Source organism: Palaemon carinicauda, chromosome 9 (genome assembly GCF_036898095.1).
Source record: "Palaemon carinicauda isolate YSFRI2023 chromosome 9, ASM3689809v2, whole genome shotgun sequence".
Classification (NCBI taxonomy): Eukaryota; Metazoa; Arthropoda; class Malacostraca; order Decapoda; family Palaemonidae; genus Palaemon; species Palaemon carinicauda.
Genome location: NC_090733.1, coordinates 147,439,737 through 147,461,947, shown reverse-complemented (window position 1 = coordinate 147,461,947; position 22,211 = coordinate 147,439,737). Strand labels below are relative to the sequence as shown.

Genomic DNA, 22,211 nt, shown 5'->3' with positions numbered 1-22,211 from the left:
GTAATAATGAAATCACAGTAATGTGAAAGAAATATATATAATTCTGGTAAGTATCCACTGTTCATTATTTGGAACACTTTATACAAAATTTCATCCAATTTCTGTCAAAAATTAACTTGGAAACAATATTCATCGCAACATTGCAGTAGTATTGTGTTAGGTAACTTTCAATCTTTTTGCAAATATTATGTAAGGTAACTAAACATTTTTGCAAGTATTGTTTAAGATAATTTTAAATCCTTTTCTAAGTTGACAGTAGCAAAATACGTATTCTTAGAACTCCTTATTTAATATACAGTAGTTTACTTTTAAAGCATTTCAGATACAAACTATAATTAAACTTTGATGCATCAACTTATATAAGTAGCACTTGATAATTACCAAATTCTTACAGGAACGAGTTACCATCTCCAATGCTAGAAGAATTGCTCAATCAGTCTCCTAAAAAGAAGCCAAAAAGACACCCTATTCACCAAAACAAGAATGAAGAGGAGTTGAACTTAACTGGAGAAGAAGTGGATGAAGAGCTTGTCCAAGTGTTAGATGATATATATGCTAAAGCTGGGGAGTCATGTAAGTAAATCACTTTTATTTTATTGTTATTTTGTATGGAGAATGACATGTACAGTAGGTATATGGAAAAGGGGGTTTGAATTTCCTGTAGAAATATTATCTCTAACCAATTGAAAATGCAGTACATGAGGTTTACAGCTTCTTTTCTCTGAAAAATTTCCGTGGGGTAGAAACTCGTTTGGGGCTGTCCGGTTGAAGAATACCGTGAATGTTAAGACTTGAAAATATTTTGTAACGAATTGATTTCATTTTTACTTGGTCATTTGGTAATAGAAAAATTTATTTATTTAAAAGTCACCTTTTCTCCTGATGTTATTCAACAAAAAACAACAGCTCTCTCCTCCATGAAGTGTAAGATCAAAAAGATATTGTGGCATATTAGCCTGCAGTAAAGGCTGCTCCAACTTTAGAAGCATGTATTTTGAAACAACTACAAAGTGATGCTACACCATTTTTCAGCTATTATTAATATTGTCATGAATGAAGTCAAACAAATTTTTCTTAATGTTGAAATAGAGCTTAGTTTTTTAATAATTGAACAGTCAGAATGTGGGGTTTTTATGTGGTAAATCATCTGAAGGGTTCTTACATAGATTCAGACAACACCCCAAATATACTGAAGTAATAATTTTAAAGAAACCTACTTTAAACCAAGGATTTTTACTGCATTACTTGCTATAGTATTTAAAGTTGTTGCACAAAATTTTGACTTGGTCATTTGAATTCATGCAAAGGAGATATTGCAGTTGATTCTATTTTTATTGTGGCAAAAAGTATTTTTGGCTAAATTTGTATAGATTGTATCCTTTGATCGTGGTTTCATAAACCGGACTACCCCTTTTACGGCTGGTGCATCGCAATCATTTTAGTGTGCTGTACTTTTGAATGTGTGCTGCAATTAGTTTGTTGCAACGTTTTTTTTTTTTTGTTTTTTTTTTTGTATTCAAATTTTTTTTTTTACCAAATTAACTTGCTTGAAAAGTTTTCTTAATTTGTTGGGTGCCATTGTTATTTATACAATATTTCTTTTTCTTTTTTTGATATCAACTAGGGATATCGTACTTAATAGGCTTTTTATTAAGGGCCTTTAGTTGAATCATATGCACTATTAACTTTTCAATGTGTTCATCAATTATCGGTTTGATACAATAATGTTAATATTGAAGGCTGATAGAAACTAATGGTAATTTACAAATACTCCAGAAATTTTTTAAATCATAGAAATTGTCTTTGAAATGTTTTAAGTAATTGGAGATGCTAATATATTGGCCAAATCTGCAACTACATTAACATTCTGTTGGGATATATTTTGATTACAATATTTCTCTAAGCCCTATCAACTTTGAAATGGGTCTGTTTGTGAAATAATTTATCTGATAACAACAGATAAATCAACAGTAGAATATTTGTGTTAATCCCTAAAGCATTGTCTTGAAGCTATTTTATCCCATTGTCAGATTAAGGAACTCATCTGACATACGATTATTACATGAATAACCAACTTGACCTTAATGTATACAATGCTTCACAACGGTCTGTTAATTTTCTCATATTTCACTTCCATTTTCAACCAGCAACAAATGAAAAGTTTTGGAAAGAAGCTCCTTGAATTTTTTTTTTTAAATCACAAGACATTTTCAGTTAATCCAATATAATAGTAATCAATTTGTAATTTAAGAAGGGTTGGAAATTTAAGGGCATTGGTCTGGTTAAGCAATCAAAGTAAATTCATGCTCAAGTTTTTATAATGCTTTCAGATTAGTCTCACAATCAGCAAAGTATACATGTTATATCACACCACTTTAAGTCCTAGTCATTTTTTTTTAATTTTTTTACATGTATTCAACCTTAGGATCACTTTTTGGTTAACCTCAGTAGTTTAGGTGTGCATGGTAGAATCTATTCCTTTGTATTGATGAACAGTAGTGTTATGCGGTAGGTGCTCATGATTTTTTCCATTCTTCATTGCCCCATATAGTAACCCTAGAGTCCTTTTCTTATAACAAGAGTAATGTTTTTCATTCATTTGTCTGGTTCAAATACAGTTGAACCTCCCAATAACAGGGGAAAGGGGTGTCCGTTACCCCCGATTGTTTCTGCTATGTATTCCCCGAAGCATGAAATTAAGCAAATTTATACTAAATTGTATAAGCTATAGGCCTAATATCTATGCCCACGCTTTTATTCCTCACCCTTGGATGACATAATTAAAGAATGTAAGAGTAAGAGAAACTCCGGAAAACAAAGATTACTTCAAGCATGGGCCATATCAAAAGAAACTGAATACAGCGCTGGAAAACACTTGCGAGTAATCTGGGAATTACAAAATACTACTACTACTTCCCAACAATTACAATCGAATAATATCGTCAAATAATTTATCTAAGAATGTTTGTTTGTAAATGAATAAATGTAAATATTGTATATAGAAAAGTGAAGAGCGGAATGAGTTGTTGTATGAATTAACTAGGTGTGTAGAAGGACTGGGTAGAAGGAATTATGTAGTTGTCATGGGTGACTTAAATGCTTGAGTGGGCGCTGGAGAGGTAGAAGGTGTCATTGGGAAGTATGGCATACTAGGTGAAAATGAGAGAGGTGAGAGACTGGTAGATATGTGTGTTGAGCAAGAGATGGTGATAAGTTCTAGATTTTTCAAAACGAAAGATAAAAACAAGTATACATGGGTAAGAGTGGCAAAAGGAAGAGTGGTAGAAAGGTCGTTAATGGATTATGTGTTGATAACTAAAAGAATGTTTGGAAGATTGAAAGACGTGCACGTGTTTAGGGGTATGGCTAATAGTATGTCTGATCATTTTTTGGTGGAAGGAAAATTAGTTGTAGCGAAAGAGTGGGGGACTAGAGTAGGTGGATGTAAAAGGGAGCTAGTGAGGGTTGAAGAGCTAATAAGACCGGGGGTAAAAAGTAAATATCAAGAAAAGTTGTAAATGGCATATGACGAAGTGAAAGTAAGAGAAACTGGTAATATAGAGGAGGAGTGGAAGTTAGTAAAAGAAAATATTGCTGGGATTGCAAGTGATGTGTGTGGCAAGAAGTTTGTTGGAGGCAGCATGAGGAAGGGCAGTGAATGGTGAAATGAAGGAGTGATGGTAAAAGTGGAAGAGAAAAAGAGGGGTTTTGAAGAATGGCTGCAGAGTAATAGTATAGAGAAGTATGAAAGGTATAGATAGAAAAATGTGAAAGTAAATCGCAAGGTAAGTGAGGCAAAGAGGGGAGCTGACCTGATGTGGGGTCACGGATTGGGTCATTCATATGAAGAGAATAAGAAGAAGTTTTGGAAAGAAGTGAAGAGAGTAAGGAAGGCTGGTTCAAGAATTGAAGAGACAGTGAAAGATGGAAATGGAAGGTTGTTAAAAGGAGAGAAGGCAAGGAAAAGGTGGGCGGAATATTTTGAAAGTTTACTGATTGTTGAGGATAATAGGGAGGCAGATATAATTGCTGTTGCAGGTGTTGATGTGCCGTTGATGGAAGATGAGAAGGAGAGAGAGATTACAGGAGAGGAAGTGAGGAGACCACTAAATGAAACGAGAGTAGGAAAAGCATCTGGTATGGATGGTGTGAGAGCTGAGATGTTGAAGGAAGGGGGGTGTGACTGTACTTGAATGGTTGGTGAGATTGTTTAATATGTGTTTTGTGTTGTCAATGGTACCAGTAGATTGGGTTTGTGCGTGTATTGTACCTCTAGACAAGGGTAAGGGAGATGTGCATGAGTGGTGTAATTCAAGGGGTATTAGTTTGTTGAGTGTAGTTGGAAAAGTGTATGGTAGAGTACTGATTAATAGGATTAAGGATAAAACAGAGAGTACAGGGTGGTTTTAGAAGAGTTAGGGGTTGTATGAATCAGATTTTTACAGTTCGGCAGATATGAGAGAAATATTTAGCAAAAGGTAAGGATGTGTATGGTGCATTTATGGATCTGGAGAAAGCGTATGATAGAGTTGATAGGGAAACAGTGTGGAATGTGATAAGGTTATATAGAGTTGGTGGAAGTTTGTTGCAAGCAGTGAAAAGTTTCTACAAAGGTAGTAAAGCATGTGTTAGGATAGGAAATGAATGAGCTATTGGTTTCCGGTGAGAGTGGGACTGAGACAGGGATGTGTGATGTCACCGTGGTTGTTTAACTCGTATGTTGATGGAGTGGTGAGAGAGGTGAATGCTCGAGTGCTTGGACGAGGATTGAAACTGGTAGACGAGAAGGACCATGAAGGGAAGGTAAATCAGTTGTTGTTTGCGGATGATACTGTAGTGGTTGCAGATGAGGAAGAGAAGCTTGGCAAATTAGTGACAGAATTTGGAAGGGTGTGTGAGAGAAGGAAGTTGAGAGTTAATGTGGGTAAGAGTAAGGTTATGAGATGTACGAGAAGGGAAGGTGGTGCGAGGTTGAATGGAGAGTTACTTGAGGAGGTGGATCAGTTTAAGTACTTGGGGTCTGTTGTTGCAGCAAATGGTGGAGTGGAAGCAGATGTACGTCAGAGAGTGAATGAAGGATGCAGAGTGTTGGGGGCAGTTAAGGGAGTAGTAAAAAATAGATGGTTTTGCATGAATGTGAAGAGAGTTCTGTATGAGAAAGTGATTGTACCAACTGTGATGTATGGATCGGAGTTGTGGGGAATGAAAGTGACGGAGAGACAGAAATTGAATATGTTTGAGATGAAGTGTCTAAGGAGTATGGCTGGTGTATCTCGAGTAGGTAGGGTTAGGAACAAAGTAGTGAGGGTGAGAACGGGTGTAAGAAATGAGTTAGCAGCTAGAGTGGATATGAATGTGTTGAGGTGCTTTGGCCATGTTGAGAGAATGGAAAATGGCTGTCTGCTAAAGAAGGTGATGAATGCAAGAGTTGATGGGAGAAGTACAAGAGGAAGGCCAAGGGTTGGGTGGATGGATGGAGTGAAGGAAGCTGTGGGTGATAGGAGGATAGATGTGAGAGAGGCAAGAGAGCGTGCTAGAAATAGGAGTGAATGGCGAGCGATTGTGACGCAGTTCCAGTAGGCCCTGCTGCTTCCTCCGGTGCCTTGGATGACCACGGAGGTAGCAGCTGTAGGGGATTCAGCATTATGAAGCTTCATCAGTGGTGGACAATGTGGGAGGGTGGGCTGTGCCACCCTAGCGCACCAGCCGAACTCGGTTGAGTCTCTTGTCAGGCTGGGAGGAACATAGAGAGGAGACATCCCCTTTTTTGTTTCTCTTGTTTGATGTCGGCTACCCCCCAAAATTGGGGGGAAGTGGCTGGGTATATGTATGTATGTATTGTATACATCTGTGCATAAAACTTTAGATTGAAGAACGTGAAAAATGAAGGGAAGTTTTAATTGCTCTCATATCAGAAAGTATCAGACAACTGCTAAATAGTGAAACCATCTGTGTACGACTATATATTAGTTTGTGGTTATATAAAGATATTACAAATTTTGTTTTACTTGATGTATGCTTCAAAATTAAAAAGAAACATAATAAAGACAATATTATACTGTATGATATTTTCCATATAGACGACACCAAAAAGGGAAACCCTTTTTTTTTGTTTATGTCATTGCAAATCACAGTGAATGAACAAATGAATGCATTTACACATCCAAGTGATAACTAACTATATGGATACCTTCCAGTAAACTGTTTGAAAACTGTTATTAATTATAGGATTGTTTGAATAAATTTGGAAATTATGTTAAGAACCCTTTTTAATTATATGTTCGCATATCCTTCATAACGGTAGCTTGAATTGGCTGACGGTGTTTAAGTGTTCTCAGCTGGGGTCGAATATATAATTTACAAACTTACTCAAAGCATCTTATAATAAATATCAATATCTTTAGAGACTACTATAGTTTACTAAAAATCATTAGTCTTATTAGTTATCAATTGGATGTGTAAATGTGATAGTTCAGTATGTTTGGTGATGTAAGTAGAAAAACAATGGTTTTCTTTTTGTCATTATATGTAGGAAAAATATGATATAGAAATGGCTTTATTTTGTTTATTTTGAATTTCAAAGGATGTGTTAAGTAGAATAACATTTACAATAACATCATCTTTACACCTATTAAGAATATTTCTTTTTATTTATATGTGCGCATATCCTTGTAGGTGGTACCTTGAAATTAGCCGATAAAATCAGCTGTTTATATTTTGTCAGAAGGCTCTCATAGAAAAAGATTATTTCATTGGTATAGAATTATTCCTCGATTAGGCTATTTATTATGAAGATATACCAGTAATGAGTAAGGTAACATTAGTTTTATTACCTGTAGACAATTAAATGTAAATACCTGGGAACGATCTGAATATAGTCCGCAATAAGCGTCCATTATTGCGAGGTTCTACAGTACCTCAAAATAAGAACAATGTCCTCTTGCTTGTTAGAGATGTTTTCCTCTAACTATAGGATGTAAATACTGTGACAATTTTATAAATTTCTCCTTGTGCAATGTTCTATAAATTTAAGATAAATAACATTCATGCTTGAAGTATGGGGTAGGCACGGTTGCCTTTTTGAAGAACTTTGCTTTGGCTTTGTGTACACCGTAGTCCCGATCGGCTGCCCTGCCCTGTTCATGTGTTGTACCAGTCACCAACGTCCCTCCTCCCAGTAGCGAGGAGTCCTGGCACGGTCAGGTCGACAGTTCGAGACGTAGGTGTCTGTTTTTAGGTGTTGGAGTGGCTTTGTTTATGTGTTTACTAGTCTGTAACACCCGTTTGCTTTATTCAGCAAACCTATCCGTCGATTTCATACATAATCCTGAGGTGTATACACGGATAGCAAAGCGTCCGCCTCTCTGACTGGTTGGCTGCGAATTTGAATCTGTGCCACAGACTTCTACAAAGTCAGAGCTTGCTGAACTAACCGACTTAGCCATCAAGGCTCTCTTGAAAATAGCAAATCCTCAAATTTCACCTTGAATAATCCCAGAAGTTGTTACCGAAAATAATTTGAAATATGAATGCCTCACAGTTGTCATCCAGTTTTTTCTTTGCAATGAAAGTTTGTATGATATGTACGTGAAAGTATCCGAGAAGTTGGATGTAGTTCTTATTTGATTGGGGAACTGTTTTCATACTTTTAATTGATGTTCACAGCCTCAATAGGTTTTGTTTAAGTGGGTGCGTTTGCAATTATAGTGGTTCAGAACTCCCATATGTTACACCTGTGTGGATCCTGCATCACAACACAAGTAATCCTAAAGATTTTTAAAAGTGACCCTTCAGCTTCAATTTGATTTCCTTTCTAACAATTTAGTTCTCAACCATTCAGATTCATTAACTTGCTTCAGTTTTCACTGTTCCTATTAGGGTAAATAAATTTGGTTGAGCTTTTGAGTTTATAGGATGGGTGTAATTATAGCTGTCAGTGTTATTGCCTCGGTGTTGATTTTGATATCTTTGTTTTGGGGATGACATAGGCACTTTTGGTTAATGTTCCTTGGCTATCCTTGTCTTGAGTGATTTATGACAGTTGTTTTAGTGCAGTAGCAAGATTTAACCAGCTGGATTGGTCAGAGGTCCAGTGTGTTATCTGGAACAAATATACATGTAGACTTAACCAGTGAAAGTTGGTTTGATCAGACAGATGTTCATGGCATGTTGTTTGTTTTTTTGGGATTTCATGTATCTAGAAAAATGCTGTTGGTTTTATTTATAGTGCTTAAAAATTCAAGATAGTATATTTTGTGCTTATGCAACAATTGGGTGTTCAGTTTTAAGAATTGCTTGTGTAGGTATTTTTGCAATTTTGCTTGAGTAAAATGATCTCTTCTCTCCCTTGATGAACTTTGTAGAGCTATTCTCTTTTGAAGCTGCTTTAAAGATTTTCCCCTCCTGTTTGACCCTGATAGCAATAAAGAGGGCATGAACTTTTCAATTTGCAATTTGCTAGTGTAGAGTGCTAATCAGGTAAAGTATCCTTGTTTTCCCTAAATTTTATAATCACTTGAGATATTTGGCAATTACTATATCCAACTGGTTTGAGATATTTTGAAATAAGTTTGGAGTTATATTAAGAAGTTCTCTTTTAGTATCCTTTTAGATTTTCCTTTACGTATGCTTGAACTTACTGACATTATTTATCTTGGACAGTGAGCTCCAGTGAGAGGAGCGAATTTTCCTAGATGAAGGGCGACGTACCTTTGAAATAAGGTATGTGGTCTAGTTTGTCAGTAGTTCCTCCTTTGTCTGTTGCTTTTGTGTTCTAAGTTTTTCCAGTAGATTATAAGCCATATTTCACACTTACCATCTCGTGACCATGGCCATCATTGTTAATAGACCCCTTGCTTCTACCAAATAAGTGTGTATGATCATGCCTATTTTTCAGTCATCTTGTACAACTTTTCCAGATACTTAAATGCTGCATGAATGCTGCTTTCTTTTCCAGGTATGTTTCAAAAGCATGATTCTGTGTTGCTATATCCTTTATTTCATCAATTTGATTCTTAACTCGGTTTGATCTCTCTACACTTGTTTTTCTCATAGACTTCTATTTGAAGTTTCAAGTTATCAGTTTCTGTTATTATTATTATTACTTGCCAAGCTAACCCTAGTTGGAAAAGCTGGATGCTATAAGCCCAGAGACTCCAACAGGAAAATAGTTCAACAGGAAAATAGCTCAGTGAGGAAAGGAAACAAAGAAAAATAAAAGATTTGAAGAATAGCAATAACATTAAAATAAATATCTCCTATATAAACTATAAAAACTTTAATAAAACAAAATATTTGAAGAAGAGCAACAACATTAAAATAAATATCTCCTATATAAACTATAAAAACTTTAACAAGACAAGAGGAAGAGAAATAAGATAGTATAGTGTGCCCAAGTATACCCTCAAGCAAGAGAACTCTAACCCAAGACAGTGAAAGACCATGGTACAGATGATATGTCACTACCCAAGATTAAAGAACAAAGCTTTGATTTCGGAGTGTCCTTCTCTTAGAAGAGCTGCTTACTATAGCTAAAGAGTTTATTCTACCCTTAAAAATATGAAAGTGGCCACTGAACAATTACAGTGTAGTAAGAAGAATTTTTGGTAAACTCAGTGTTGTCAGGTGTATAAGGACAGAGGGAATTATGTAAAGAATGGGCCAGACTATTCGGTGTATGTGTGCGTGTGTCTTTCTGTGTAGGCAAAAGGGAAATGAACCGTAACTAGTATGAAGGATCCAACATATTACTGTCTGGCCAGTAAAAAGACCCCATAACACTCTAGCGGTAGTATCTCAATGGGTGGCTGGTGCCCTAGCCAACCCTGGAATTCTTTGTGCTGCTGTTGTCAAAACCTAATTCATTTTATTTGCTTCAAAACTACCAAATCACTTTTTTTTTTATTTACCCAAGTGTTGGCAGGGATGTTCTCTTTGATATACAGTATTGTCAGCTTATGCTGCTGCATACTTTAATGGGGATTTTGGGGGAAAGGAGATGAAAGAAGAAAGATCATATTTGAATGTTGCATTAGTAGCTCATTGCTTCTGGGAGATCGATATAAAACGGGAATAATAATGTCCAAAGGACAGCCCTTCTTGAAATTGAGACTTATTTCTAGAAGTTATACAAAACTAAATAATCTCATAATATATCTCTCTCTCTCTCTCTCTCTCTCTCTCTCTCTCTCTCTCTCTCTCTCTCTCTTTTTTTTTTTCTTTTGTTCTTAAACATTCTATAGGCTTGCTCCTCTTCAAGGTATAACTCCTATTATATAAAGGCTAAACCGTATACAACAGGACTGCTGAAATTGTTTCTTAATGACACAAGTTCTTATGACAAGATATTTATAAAGGACATTAGTTAAGAAAAAATTTAGGGATCTGCCGCTCGGCTTTGTGTTCTTTGAGTCGCTTCCTTTGCAGGAATCCCTGGCTCTTTGCTACTGTTTGTGTTTTGTTTTATGGCTCAGCGCAAAGCATATTTAAAAACTTCAATACCTAATCATATGGTAATAGAGAATATCAAATGCACAATCATGAGGGTATTAATTAACTAAAGTTTTTTTGTGAGTGGCCAATATTTTTCATGGAATGGTTTTGTGTGACATAGGGTAGGGAAATATTCACCATTTTATTTGTTCATTTATATCTTATATCCATGTACAGTATATTTGTTATTTTAAAATCTATAGTTTTTAAAATGGGCATTGTTGTAAACTTTGGGTTAGCAGTGTCTGTTTTATGTCTCAATTCCTGTTCTAAAAGTAGTGCACAATTTCCTTTAATCTTAGACAGATTGATTCCATAGGTAGAAAAGTGCAGTTAGTGCACCTGACACCGTGTACTTTAGGCATATTTTATGTGTTTGCAGCATTTCTTAGCCCCTCTAGCTGTTGCTACTTTATATACTTTTATGTGACCTTTATTCTTGATTCATTACTTCTGTCTTTCTGTCCAGCATCTTCTAACCTCTACTTCATAGTGTAACTGCAGCCTTTACCCCCAGTTGCACTTGGCGCTGAATGGCCTCACAGACCCCAAAATCGCAAATCCCATCTTAGGCACATCAAGATAAGCTCACACTATCTCTTGTCATGTGTATGGCACCTAAACCTTACACGAGATTTGTATTGATATGAATATTTTTGCATGTTCTTTTGTGTACTGTATTGGGATTGTTCTAAAATCTATAAATCACTTAGTCCTTTCACAATTGTTCTGTGATTGTTGATTGATCATAAGTGTGGTATGTCCTCTAAGGCCTTTGAATATTTCTCTATTATCATAACAAAATAGCTTGACGAGACCAAAGCGCTACATTTCCCATCCCTTGGAGGGCTGACTTGAACAATTAATTCTCCAGCTGGGCGTGAAAATTGAAGGAAGGAAAATTAGTCAGACAGGAATATCTTGAGTACACTTTGCATAAAATTATTCCCATGAAAAATATAATTAGTTAAAACTTTCAATTTGCTCCTAAGTGTATACAAACCTTTCGTCCTTTAAGTAGGGAATATGTTTTCAGTGTGAGCTGGGACAGCCATTGAAATCATTACCAATGAAGTTAACAACAGGTTGTGAGCAATGGTAAGGAGCCTTGCACCTCTACTTGTCGGAAGCTCTTTGTGGCGGGATGTTTCAAAAACAAGCCCCACACCCTGACAATTGTCTCAACAAAACAAACTTTCCCCTTACTTTATCTAAACCAGACTCTTAGACAAAAGGACCAAAAAAAAAAAAAACATAACCTTAATACTATATTTCTTAATACTAAACGCTTAAACCAAAACCATCCACAATCAAAATACTTAAAACTGATAAACTTAATACTAAATATAAAAAAAAATGTAACACCATTCATATAAACCAAGAAACCCTACAAACATAAAATTAAATAGACCACAACCAATATGTAATAAGTATATGAATATAAGGACACAGACACTCGTCCAAATGAGCCGAACAGTCTTAATCAATGGCACATTGGTGAGTGAAGCAATCTATGGTGGTTAATGCGTCATCGTCATCATCATCATCATCCAAAGAAAATTCCTTCAAACAGGCAAAGTTGTTACCGATTGTATCCAAATTCAAAAGAGCAGTCAGTTCCAAGTCCTAATACTAGCAGGGTCAAAAATCATAATTCCACATACAAGCAGTCTCCAAAAGGAGTCCAAAGGAGGAATTACAGCCTGCATAATAAAAGAGAAAACCACTTACGAGCACTCCTAGCTAACTAAACTATCACACTATTATCAAAGATAAATAATAAACATTTTCTATTATTCAGAATCACTCCTGGCAAAGATAAATAACATGTACTTACTGTTAATATAAACAAAACACTTCCACGCTGGTCAAAAAATTATACAAAATAGTAATCCAGCACTCAAACCACACAACTGCCTCTAGCTGCAGTCAAATCTAAAAGAACATTCACAACTTTCCTAACCTAGCTAAAAAAAAAACATTAACAACCTCATTTATACCAAGTCTTTCTTACAACAAACAATCAATACACTAACTACCTCTCACTCTGTGACACACACACATTCACTCTCTCTGTGTGGCAAATTTGCCAAAAAACTAAAAATAAAAAAAAATGAAAAATTGATCCTCCACATCTTCACTTTTGTTTGAGTCACAATGACAACAGGCATTATGATGCACCCTTAATCAAACTTTATTTTCTGTTCATTTTGGGAAGTGAATTCGGCTGTTGATTGCTATGGTTGTAAAGCAAGGGAAGAGATTCTTACGTGTGGGGAAGGCTTACTTTTATTGTTTTTGTCAAACTGGCTGTGGATGCACAGTTTGTACTTCTTGCTAGGGGCATAATTGCTCGCAATCATATCCGTGGGGAGGAATTGGGTTCTCTTTCTCACGATGTTCATCCAGTCAGTTTTCTACCACCTCTCCTGCACAGATGCCCCTGGCTGTGTCCCCAGGGAGTATGTGTTGGGAATAAGGAGCCCTAGGATCTATGTCGGCAGGCTTTACTGGTCCTGTTTGATTGTAAGGTTCCTCTAGTGTTTGCCACACCTCATGGGAGGTAGAGGAGGTTCTCTGTTTGTACATACCTTAGGCTTAGACAAAGTGTTTGATCTAGGAACGCTTGAGCCTCCATATGTTTTTCAGGTAAGCCTGGATGACTTGTTTTGGAGCAGATAGCTAAGGCTAACTCTATCATTGGGTCCCAGTGTCAATGTCTCCCTTGGTGATTCTAGTGTTAAAAGGTGTGGTCAGTGGCTTCAGTGAGGTCCACAGTGTACCCCACCCCTAACTACAATGACTTTAATCATGTAGGTGTCACATCTGAAGTTGGCCGTAGGTTGCTTCCTGGCTGAACGGCGTTGGCCCGGTGCCTGGCATTGTGTGTGTCTCCCTTAATCTGGTCATCCCTGTGTTCTCCCCCGTTCCCCCTACCTCACTTTAATCCTTGTGCCTGTTGATCCGGGCCCCGTAACTTCTGCTCTCTCGGTGCCTGTAACTCCGCATGTATCTGTGTCGCTGGCCCTTCTGAGTGCTGGAGAAGCCCGTGGTTTCTCCCCATGAAAGAGCGTTATCATGATTGCTCATACCTCAACACCTTTACTTATAGAGCCTGAGATGAGGGTTGAAAAGAGAAGGAAACGAAAGTTTTCTTTCTCTTCCAATTCCTCTTCTTCATTAGCCTGTTTGACTTCTGATTCTGTTTCTGACACTTCTTTTAAGACATAATGGAGAGGCTTCTGATTTATGGGGTTCTCCGGGGATCGAACTGTTCGCTACACTGCTAAACAAGAAGCTCCCCTTGTTTTCTTCCCAATATAAACCCAGAGGCAGTGTTTAAAGTCACTAATCAACCGTGTGGGGATGCTCCCAAATGCCCTCATTCCGATTGGTATCCTATTCCGCTTTGCCCCGATCTTGAGATAATCCTTATGACTTTCACTTCCTCAATGGACCATCCTGTGTGATTGATGTCACAGAAGGGATTCTTCTCCGGTCGTTTCATCTCTACAGTATGGTAGATCAAGGATTTCCCATCTTCCTTTTCTGAGAGAAGCTCCTCCCAGTTACTGCTGTCAAGGGTATTGCTTATCCTTGAGCATAGCCTTTCGAAAGAAATGAGGTAGTCTTTTCTATACTTGTAATGAGCTTCGAACAGTCTTGAGTATCCTGGGACCTCAGGCCCCTGAGGAAGGCATATCCCACACTCTCAAGCCTCACAGGTGTATCCATTTGAACTTTTGAGATGGCCATTAGTCAGGGTTCTAATTCTCAAGGCTGTCCTGCTGCCTTAGCATTGGCGAAGAGTTTAGGAGAGTTACAAAGGGGGGGGGGGTCTGCCCACACACAGGGATGGAAGGAGCTCCCTTGGTACTAGATTGCTTGGACAACTGCTAATTCCTTTAAGTTGAACTAATCATCTCATCTGCCCTTTCCAGTCCTAAACCGAAAGGTGATAAGTAAAGAGCTTTCGACAGTGGGTGCTGGTGCTCCTTCCCCGTTCTCATGACTTATTGTTAACCATTTCAGTGGGCATTCCAGTTGGATTGAAAACATATTCCCTACTTAAAAGGACTCAGGTTTGTATAGCTGGGAATAATACAAATTACTTCTATTATTTGTTACACAGTAGTTGAATCTGTACCATAGCCAATATTTTTCCTGTTATACGTATATTGTTCCAAATCACACTTCAACCATAATATTTTTTAGAACTTACTTTAATTACATTAACTAGTAACTGTGCAGTAGTGTGTATCTGTATTTTTCAAAAATGTCAAGGAAAATTACCGGTCATCAAAGACCATGAAGAAAAATCTCGTTATATAAAGATATAGGTAAATATAAAATTTTTGGCTTTTAACCGTTTGAAGACTACTGCCCTCATTGTCAAGTGGGCGGTATAGTGAATCGATATTTATTTAGGTTCTCTGTTAGATCTTCTAATTTTCTTGTGGTTATGCTGCCCAGCAGTTGATCGCAGTAGGCTGATTTCCTTTTTGAAGTTTGCAGAGGTCAAGCATTTGGCATTCCATTAGTCTGTGGAATATATATGTAACATTAGTTTCCTAAGAGAATCCATAGTGCACCTGATTAGTATTTAAATAATTCAAATATCCCCATAATAAGCTAAATATATAAACTGACTGCAGTATATGCTAAACTAAGTCTTCCTGGCTTTTTAAAGTTTCCTTGATATTGATTAGTGGAGTTTCCTAATGTAACAGAAAATATTATCATTAAGTAATTTACAATAGTTACTAAAACAACAAATGTTTTAGAAATTATTGATAAGAAATAAAAAATACAATAACACCAATAAATTTTTTGTAAAGTGAACACTTCCTTCTCATTGGGATGCATATCACCTAGGTGCTATGGATATCCTGCTGGCTTATCTAAAACAGGAATTATCATAAAAATAATGTTCTAATGCTAATATTCTTTCACTTGGAGAGTTAAACTATTTGAAAAAACAATCCTCAGATATAAAGCTATTTTAATAAAGACGTCTTGTAGCAAAAATGAACAGAAAACATATGCTTGCTGATCTTTGCCTATGTTGTGTTTTTTGAGAAGTGAATTATACAATACATATACCAAGGCCCTTCTCCCAATTTTGGGGGTAGCCGATATCAAAACAAATGAAAAAAGGGGACCTTTCCTCTCTACATTCCTCCCAGCCTGACAAGGGACTCAACCGAGTTCGGCTGATACTGCTAGGGTGCCACAGCCCATCCTCCCCCGTTATCCACCATAGATGAAGCTTCATAACGCTGAATCCCCTACTGCTGCTACCTCTGCGAACATCCAAGGTGTCCGGAGGAAGCAGCAGGGCCTACCGGAACTGCGTCACAATCGCTCACCATTCATTCCTATTTCTAGCACACTCTTGCCCCTCTCACATCTGTCCTCCTATCACCCAGAGCTTTCTTCACTCCATCTATCCAACCAAACCTTGGCCTTTCTCTTGTACTTCTCCCCTCAACTCTTGCATTCATCACCTTCTTTAGCAGACAGTTATTTTCCATTCTCTCAACATGGCCAAACCACCTCAACACATTCATATCCACTCTAGCTGCTAACTCGTTTCTTACACCCGTTCTCACCCTCACTACTTCGTCCCTAACTCGAGATACACCAGTCATACTCCTTAGACACTTCATCTCAAACACATTCAAATTGCTTGCAAGACTGAAACATCCTTTCTCAGCCAGCGAGGGCTAACATGGTGTTGTTCCATTGTGTGTCATGCAGCGTCAGTAGGCTATTGGCATGGTTTGCTATGCACGACCAATTAAAGATATATATATATGTAGTATACAATACCCAATTTGTTTCATACTGTACTGTTATACATACATATACCAAAGGCACTTCCCCCAATTTTGGGGGGTAGCCGACAACAACAAGAAACAAAACAAAAAGGGGACCTCTACTCTCTACGTTCCTCCAGCCTAACCAGGGACTCAGCCGAGTTCAGCTGGTACTGCTAGGGTGCCACAGCCCAACCTCCCCCATTTCCACCACAGATGAAGCTTCATACTGCTGAGTCCCCTACTGCTGCTACCTCTGCGGTCATCTAAGGCACCGGAGGAAGCAGCAGGGCCTACCGGAACTGCGTCACAATCGCTCGCCATTCATTCCTATTTCTAGCACGCTCTCTTGCCTCTCTCACATCTATCCTCCTATCACCCAGAGCTTTCTTCACACCATCCATCCACCCAAACCTTGGCCTTCCTCTTGTACTTCTCCCATCAACTCTTGCATTCATCACCTTCTTTAGCAGACAGCCATTTTCCATTCTCCCAACATGGCCAAACCACCTCAACACATTCATATCCACTCTAGCCGCTAACTCATTTCTTACACCCGTTCTCACCCTCACCACTTCGTTCCTAACCCTATCTACTCGAGATACACCAGCCATACTCCTCAGACACTTCATCTCAAACACATTCATTTTCTGTCTCTCCATCACTTTCATTCCCCACAACTCCGATCCATACATCACAGTTGGTACAATCACTTTCTCATATAGAACTCTCTTTACATTCATGCCCAATCCTCTATTTTTTACTACTCCCTTAACTGCCCCAACACTTTGCAACCTTCATTCACTCTCTGACGTACATCTGCTTCCACTCCACCATTTGCTGCAACAACAGACCCCAAGTACTTAAACTGATCCACCTCCTCAAGTAACTCTCCATTCAACATGACATTCAACCTTGCACCACCTTCCCTTCTCGTACATCTCATAACCTTACTCTTACCCACATTAACTCTTAACTTCCTTCTCTCACACACCCTTCCAAATTCTTCTCACACACCCTTCCAAACTTGAAATATTGCCTGTTACAGTATAAAGAAACTAGTACTTTATCAGTATCTGGTTGATAATTAGACCCTCGACTACCATTTGACATTTCCCATAGTGCATACTGTAGCTCTGTATAATAATTTTCCTTCCTTGAAATTCTTTCTGTGCTGAAGATCCCGGTGAGAGTGGGGCTGAGACAGGGATGTGTGATGTCGCCCTGGTTGTTTAACTTGTATGTTGATGGAGTGGTGAGAGAGGTGAATGCTAGATTGCTTGGACGAGGATTAAAACTGTTAGGCGAGAATGATCATGAATGGGAGGTAAATCAGTTGTTGTTTGCGGATGATACTGTATTGGTAGCAGACACAGAAGAGAAGCTTGACCGACTAGTGACAGAATTTGGAAGGGTGTGTGAGAGAAGGAAGTTGAGAGTTAATGTGGGTAAGAGTAAGGTTATGAGATGTACGAGAAGGGAAGGTGGTGCAAGGTTGAATGTCATGTTGAATGGAGAGTTACTTGAGGAGGTGGATCAGTTTAAGTACTTGGGGTCTGTTGTTGCAGCAAATGGTGGAGTGGAAGCAGATGTACGTCAGAGAGTGAATGAAGGTTGCAAAGTGTTGGGGGCAGTTAAGGGAGTAGTAAAAAATAGAGGATTGGGCATGAATGTAAAGAGAGTTCTATATGAGAAAGTGATTGTACCAACTGTGATGTATGGATCGGAGTTGTGGGGAATGAAAGTGATGGAGAGACAGAAATTGAATGTGTTTGAGATGAAGTGTCTGAGGAGTATGGCTGGTGTATCTCGAGTAGATAGGGTTAGGAACGAAGTGGTGAGGGTGAGAACGGGTGTAAGAAATGAGTTTGCGGCTAGAGTGGATATGAATGTGTTGAGGTGGTTTGGCCATGTTGAGAGAATGGAAAATGGCTGTCTGCTAAAGAAGGTGATGAATGCAAGAGTTGATGGGAGAAGTACAAGAGGAAGGCCAAGGTTTGGGTGGATGGATGGTGTGAAGAAAGCTCTGGGTGATAGGAGGATAGATGTGAGAGAGGCAAGAGAGCGTGCTAGAAATAGGAATGAATGGCGAGCGATTGTGACGCAGTTCCGGTAGGCCCTGCTGCTTCCTCCGGTGCCTTAGATGACCGCGGAGGTAGCAGCAGTAGGGGACTCAGCAGTATGAAGCTTCATCTGTGGTGGAAATGTGGGAGGTTGGGCTGTGGCACCCTAGCAGTACCAGCTGAACTCGGCTGAGTCCCTGGTTAGGCTGGAGGAACGTAGAGAGTAGAGGTCCCCTTTTTGTTTTGTTTCTTGTTGTTGTCGGCTACCCCCCAAAATTGGGGGAAGTGCCTTTGGTATATGTATGTATGTATTATTATATCTTATTGCACCACTCATGTATCCAATGGATGGCTTTGTCGTACATGCAATTACTTATTGGTCAAATTTCAATTGTTGCAGTTAATAATCTGTATGCCAGTTGTTTCCTTTTCATTGGTTTTATTCAGTTTTTTTGTTGTGATTTCTTCAAGATATAAAGTTAAATACAAAATGTATGCTCTTTATCTTCAAAGGTAGAGATATTGCATGATTGTTGTAATTCAATGGGTATTACTTTGTCGAGTGTGGATGGACAAATGTATGGTAGAGTGCTAAGTTGTAGGATTTATGATAAAACAGGATGCAATCCTAAAAAGTGCAGGGATGTATAGATCAGATTTTGACATTCAGGTAGATATGAGAGAAATATTTAGCAAAAGGTAGGAGGTGTATGTTGCATTTATGGGTATGGAGAAAGCTTATGATTGAGTTGATAGGGAAGCGCTATGAAATGTGATGAGGTTATTTGGAAGTGTGAAAGGTTGTTGCAAGCAGTGAAGATTTTATATATAGGCAGTAAAGCGTGTTAGGATAGAAAATTAAGTAAGCGAGTTATCATGAGTGGAAGGTGGATCAGTTGTTTGCGGATGGTACTTTATTGGTTGCAGACTTGGAAGGAAAGTTGGGTTGATTATTGACAGAGTTTGGGAGGGTGGGTAAGGGTAAGGTTATAAGACGCATGAGAAGTGAGGGTGGTGCTTGGTTAAATGTCAAGTTGAATAGTTGGATCATTTAAGTACAGGTCTTTTGTTGCTGCAAATGGTGGAGTGGAAGCAGATATACGTCCGTTTGTAAATTAAGGATGTATAGTACTGGAGGCAGTGAAGTAAGTGGTGGAGAATAAGGGGGTAGGAATCAATGTAAAGAGAGTTATTTATGGGTAAGGGATTGTACCATCTGTGATGTATGGATGGAAGTTGTGGGGAATGAAAGTGATGGAGAGAGAAATTAAATATCTTCGAGATTATCTGAGGAGTATGGCTGGTGTACAGTATCTCGATTAGGTAGGGTTAAGAACTAAGTAATGAGGGTGAGAACAAGTGTAATGGTCAAGAACAAAATAGTGAGGGCGAGAACAAGTGTAAGAAGTGAATTCGCAGCTCGAGTGGATACGAATGAGTTGAAGTGATTTGGCCATTTAGAAAGAATGGAAAATGGCCATCCACAGGAGGTGAGGAATGAAAGAGTTGATGGGAGAAGTTCAAGATTAAGGCCAAGGTTTGGGTGGATGGATGAAGTGAAGAAAGCTCTGGGTTATAAGAGAATAGATGTAAAAACTGCAGATTTCTTAGCCTCAAAGTTATCTTTTATTTTGCGCAAGTTAGCAAGAAAAGGAGCTTATAGCACTTATTGGAGAATTGGTAATGTTACGCCTTTATATAAATTTGTTTGTGGTAGCTCAAGTACAATTGAATACCGCCCAATTCCTATAACTCCCATATTATCTAAAGTTTTTGAATGTCTTTTGGCAAAACGTCTTAATAGGTTCGCTGAAGGTAATCATCTATTCCTTAGTTTGCAATTTGGTTTTCGTAAAGGCCTTGGAGAATGTGATGCCCATGTTACAATCTCCAATGCTGTATAGAATTCCGTTGATTGTGGTCAGGAAGTTCATATGATTGGCCTTGATTTTAGTGCTGCCTTTGACCGTGTTAATCATGAGGCTCTTGTTTTCAAACTGAAACAGTTGGGAGAGGGTGGGTCGTTTCTTAGCATCATTATTGATTTTTTTAAGTAATAGATCTCGGAGTTGTTGATGGGCACCAAAGTGAGTGTAGGAATGTGATATCTGGTGTTCCACGGGGTAGTGTTCTTGGCCCATTACTTTTCATACTATATACACATGACATGTTGTTTGGTCTAGAAAACAAGCTTGTTGCATATGCAGATGATGCTACTCTCTTTGCATCAATTCCATCCTCTGAATGTAGATCTGTGCTTGCTAAATTCCTTAATAGAGATCTAGCTAAAATTGGTGCATGGTGCAAATTATGGGGTATGAAGTTGAATCCTTACAAAACTCAAAGTATGATTGTAAGTAGGTCAAGGACAGTGGCTCCTCAACATCCGATCGCAGTATTGATAATGTTTCTTTAACTTTGTATGACTTAAAATTTTAGGTTAATCATGAGGCCTTGTTTTCAAACTGAAAAAGTTGGGAGAGGGTGGGTCGTTTCTTAGCATCATTATTGATTTTTTAAGTAATAGCTCTCAGAGTTGTTGATGGGCACCAAAGTGAGTGTAGGAATGTGATATCTGGTGTTCCACGGGGTAGTGTTCTTGGCCCACTTTTCATACTAAAATTAGTGCATGGTGCAAATTATGTGGTATGAAGTTGAATCCTTACAAAACTCAAAGTATGATTGTAAGTAGGTCAAGGACAGTGGCTCCTCAACATCTGATCGCAGTATTGATAATGTTTTTAACTTGTATGACTTAAAATTTTAGGTGTGATTCTCGACAGCAGATTTATTTTTGAGAAACGCATTAGTGTGTGTCTTCAATTGCACAAAAAATTGGCTTATTGAGAAAGTCTTACAAGATTTTCGGTGATCAATCTATTCTGATGAAGTGTTTTAATTCGTTCATTCTACCTTGTTTCGAGTATTGTTCTCCTGTCTGGTCTTCAGCAGCTGATTCTCATCTTAATTTGTTGGCCAAAAACTTACGGTTTATTAAATTTCTTATTACTGATCTAAATATTAATCTTTGGCACCGTCGTTTAATTAGTTACATGCATAAGATTTTTCATAACTCTGACCATCCTTTACATTTATATCTTCCTGGACAAGTCCATCCTGTTTGTAATACTAGGCAGGCAGTTAACTCTAGTAATAGCGAGGCCTCCTCCATCGTGAGGCTCAATACTACACAGTATTCTAGAAGTTTTATTTCCAGCTGTGACCAAGTTGTGGAATGATCTTCCTTAGTTGAATTAGTAGAACTTCAAAAGTTCAAAGTTGCAGCAAATGTTTTTGTTGAACAGGCTGACATAAGTCTTTTTGTAGTTTATATACGACATCTGTTTTAACGTTGTTACTGTTTTTAGAAAGATTTATTGTTAATTTGTTCTCATTTTTTTCCTTTCCTCACTGGGCTATTTTTACCTATTGGAGCCCTTGGGCTTATAGCATCTTGCTTTTTCAACTAGGGTTGTAGCTTGGATACTAATAATAAGAGAGTATGCCAGAAATAGGAATGAATAGTGAGCGATTGTGACGCAGTTCCAATAGGCTCTGCTGCTTACTCCAGTTGCCTTGGTGACCGCTGAGTTAGCGGCAATAGGGGATTAAGCATGTACAGTGAACCCTCGCTACTTCGCGGTTCGACCATCGCGGATTCACCACTTCGCGGATTTTTTCCATAACCCATATATATACAGTAATATATATATATATATATATATATATATATATATATGTATGCATGTATTTATGTATATATGTAGGTATGTATATGTGTATACATATAAATATATATATATATATATATATATATATATATATATATATATATATA

At 38.0% G+C, this 22,211-nt stretch overlaps 2 protein-coding genes across 4 annotated transcripts in view; one reads left to right on the top strand and one right to left on the bottom strand.

The window, feature by feature from the left end:
* LOC137647250 (homeobox protein 3-like) overlaps positions 1-22,211 on the bottom strand; it is a 270,280-nt gene that overhangs the window by 97,723 nt on the left and 150,346 nt on the right. The window lies entirely within an intron of this gene.
* The window catches only part of LOC137647249 (uncharacterized), an 82,590-nt gene that overhangs the window by 44,661 nt on the left and 15,718 nt on the right, over positions 1-22,211 (top strand). For all 3 annotated transcript variants that reach the window (XM_068380636.1, XM_068380637.1, XM_068380638.1), the window contains exon 9: positions 395-573. In XM_068380636.1, coding sequence (XP_068236737.1) covers positions 395-573 — 179 coding nt within the window. The remainder of the gene's footprint in view (positions 1-394; positions 574-22,211) is intronic.